Source organism: Nothoprocta perdicaria, unplaced genomic scaffold (genome assembly GCF_003342845.1).
Source record: "Nothoprocta perdicaria isolate Ctin4 unplaced genomic scaffold, notPer1 scaffold_587, whole genome shotgun sequence".
Lineage (NCBI taxonomy): Eukaryota > Metazoa > Chordata > Aves > Tinamiformes > Tinamidae > Nothoprocta > Nothoprocta perdicaria.
This window is the reverse complement of record NW_020455851.1, coordinates 46464-49492: the sequence shown is the minus strand read 5'-3', so window position 1 is coordinate 49492 and position 3029 is coordinate 46464. Positions and strand designations below refer to the sequence as shown.

The following is a 3029-nucleotide window of genomic DNA, read 5'->3' as shown; positions in this document are numbered from 1 at the left end:
GCGGAGGGGCGGCAGGAGGGAGGCCATGGGGGCAGGAATGGCGGCCATGGGGGCAGGAATGGCCTCCACGATGGGACAGGATAGAGGGAGGGGCTCCTTGACCATGGAGGAACAGCCTCCACGATGGGCCGGGATAGAGGGAAGGACTCCTTGACCATGGAGGAACAGCCTCCACCATGGGACAGGATAGAGGGAGGGGCTCCTTGACCATGGAGGAACAGCCTCCACCATGGGACAGGATAGAGGGAGGGGCTCCTTGACCATGGAGGAACAGCCTCCACGATGGCCTGGGATAGAGGGAGGGGCTCCTTGACCATGGAGGCAACGTCCTCTATAATGGGATGGGATAGGGAGGTTCCTGATCCTGGAGGAACGGCCTCCATGATGGAATGGGATAGGGAGGTTCCTCATCCTGGAGCAATGTCCTCCATGATGGGATGGGCTAGAGGAAGGTTCCTCATCCTGGAGGAACATCCTCCATGCTGGGATAGGGAGGTTCCTCATCCTGGGGGAACATCCTCCATGCTGGGACGGGATAGGGAGGTTCCTCATCCTGGAGGACACGTCCTCCATGCTGGGATAGGGAGGTTCCTCATCCTGGAGCAATATCCTCCATGATGGGATGGGATAGGGAGGTTCCTCATCCTGGAGGAACATCCTCCATGATGGGATAGGGAGGTTCCTCATCCTGGGGGAACATCCTCCATGCTGGGACGGGATAGGGAGGTTCCTGACCCTGGAGGACATGTCCTCCATGATGGGATAGGGAGGTTCCTCACCCCAGAGGACATGTCCTCCACGCTGGGACGGGACGGGATAGGGAGGCCGCTCACCTTGTCGCCGGGGATGTCGGCGCGGCGCGCGGGGAGGCCCGCGGGCTCGTGGGCGCCGCCGCGTGGCCACTTGTGCTGCTTGTGCCGCTCGCTCGGCTCCGGTGGCGCGAAGGGCGCGCGGAGGCCGGCGGCCTCCGGGGGCTTCTTGGCGGCCCTCTTGGCGCCGGGCGGGGGGCCGCGCTCGCGCAGCGCCCCGTTGGGGGCCGGGCGCTGCTTCTGGAACGTCAGCTTGAGGCCTTCCTCCTGCGGGGCCGAACGGGAGCCGGAGCACGAGCACGAGGAGGAGGAGGAGGACAAGGGGGAGGAAGAGAAGGAGGAGGAGGACAAAGAGCAGGAGGATGAAGAGGAGGAGGAGGAGGAAGATGCCAATGGGGAGCACAAAGACGCCAACAGGAGAGCAGGGTGATGAAGAACCCCATGGGAGAGGAAGACGCCAACGGGGAAGATGCCAACGGGGAGCACGAAGACGCCAACGGGAGGGGACGAGGAGGAAGAAGAGGAGAAGGATGAGGAGGAGGGGCTGCAGGGAGGAAGGCACCAATGGGGAGCACAAAGATGCCAACGGGAGAGGAGGAGGATGAAGATGCCAATGGGAGAGGAAGACGCCAATGGGGAAGATGCCAACGGGGAGCACGAAGACGCCAACGGGAGGGGACGAGGAGGAGGAAGGCACCAATGGGGAGCACAAAGATGCCAACGGGAGAGGAGGAGGATGAAGATGCCAATGGGAGAGGAAGACACCAACGGGGAAGACGCCAACGGGGAGCAGAGAGACGCCAACGGGAGGGGACGAGGAGGAGGAAGAGGAGAAGGATGAGGAGGAGGGGCTGCAGGGAGGAAGGCACCAATGGGGAGCACAAAGATGCCAACGGGAGAGGAGGAGGAGGAAGATGCCAATGGGAGAGGAAGACGCCAACGGGGAGCACCAAGACGCCAACAGGAGGGGACGAGGAGGATGAGGATGAGGGCGCGGGGAGGAAGGCGCACTCACGTCCTTGATGCGCACGCTGAAGCCCTTGTCGCCGGGGCCCGGCCGCAGGCGGGTGAAGGCGCCGGGCTCGGCGCCGCGCGGCCCCTCGGGCCACTCGCCCGACAGCACCGCCTGGCACACGAGCTCCAGGCGCCGCGCCAGCGCCCGCTCCTGCGGGACGGAGGCCGTGAGGAGGAGGAGGAGCAGCGGCGGGAGGAAGGGCGGGACGGGGAGGAGAAGGAGGAGGCACCTTGGGCCAGTCGGGCGGCGGCGGCCGCTCCGGCGGCGGCTCCGGCGGCTGCTCCGGGGAGTCGCCCTCGCGGGACGTGGGCGGCGACGGCGGCGACTCCTCGTCCTCCTCGTCCTCCTCATCCTCGTCCTCCTCGGAGAGCTTCGGCGCGCCGGGAACGCCCGGCCCTGGGGAGAGCGGGAAGGGCGGGATGGGAAGGGGGGGCGTGCTGGGAGGGACGCGGAGGGTGCGGCGGGAACGGGAGCGGGAGGCGGCGCCGGGACAGCTGGAGCAGCAGCGGGACACAGGGACGGACACCGGGACACTGGGACACAGGGACGGACGTGAGGACATGGGGACGGATGTCAGGACACGGGCACGGACACCAGGACACGGGGACATGGGGACGGACGTGAGGACATGGGGACGGATGCCAGGAGACAGGGATGGACACCGGGACACGGGGACATGGGGATGGACGTGAGGACATGGGGACGGATGCCGGGAGACAGGGATGGACACCGGGAGGGACATGCGGACGTGGGGCTGGACACCGGGACACGGGGCCGCCGACGCACCGCGCTCCTCGTCGCTGTCGTCGTCGCAGGAGCCCGACTCGGAGCTGGAGGCCGAGCCCTTGGCGTCACCTCCCGCCACGGGCGTCCCCATGGGCATACCCATGGGGGTCCCCATGGGGGTCCCCATGGGGGTCATCGTGGGGGTCATCATTGGGGTCCCCATTGGTGTCATTGCTGGGGTCCCCATGGGGGTCATCATGGGTGTCAACGTTGGTGTCACTGTTGGTGTCCCCATGGACGTCATCGTTGGCGTCATCGTTGGTGTCATCATTGGCGCCCCCATTGGCGTCATCGCTGGCGTCATCGTCGGCGTCCCCATTGACGTCATCGTCGGCGTCCCCATTGACGTCATCGTTGACGTCATCATCGGCGCCCCCGTTGACGTCATCGCTGGCGCCCCCGCGGCGGCGGCGGCGGCG

The 3029-nt window shown here is 66.5% G+C and overlaps 1 protein-coding gene across 1 annotated transcript in view; it reads right to left on the bottom strand.

Moving 5' to 3' along the window:
* The window catches only part of LOC112955613 (chromodomain-helicase-DNA-binding protein 8-like), a 28185-nt gene that overhangs the window by 11806 nt on the left and 13350 nt on the right, over window positions 1–3029 (bottom strand). The window contains exons 25-29 of the mRNA XM_026048937.1: window positions 2710–3000; window positions 2611–2654; window positions 2054–2220; window positions 1825–1974; window positions 834–1076 (exon numbers count right to left, since the gene is read on the bottom strand). Of these exons, the coding sequence (XP_025904722.1) occupies window positions 834–1076; window positions 1825–1974; window positions 2054–2220; window positions 2611–2654; window positions 2710–3000 (895 nt within the window). The remainder of the gene's footprint in view (window positions 1–833; window positions 1077–1824; window positions 1975–2053; window positions 2221–2610; window positions 2655–2709; window positions 3001–3029) is intronic.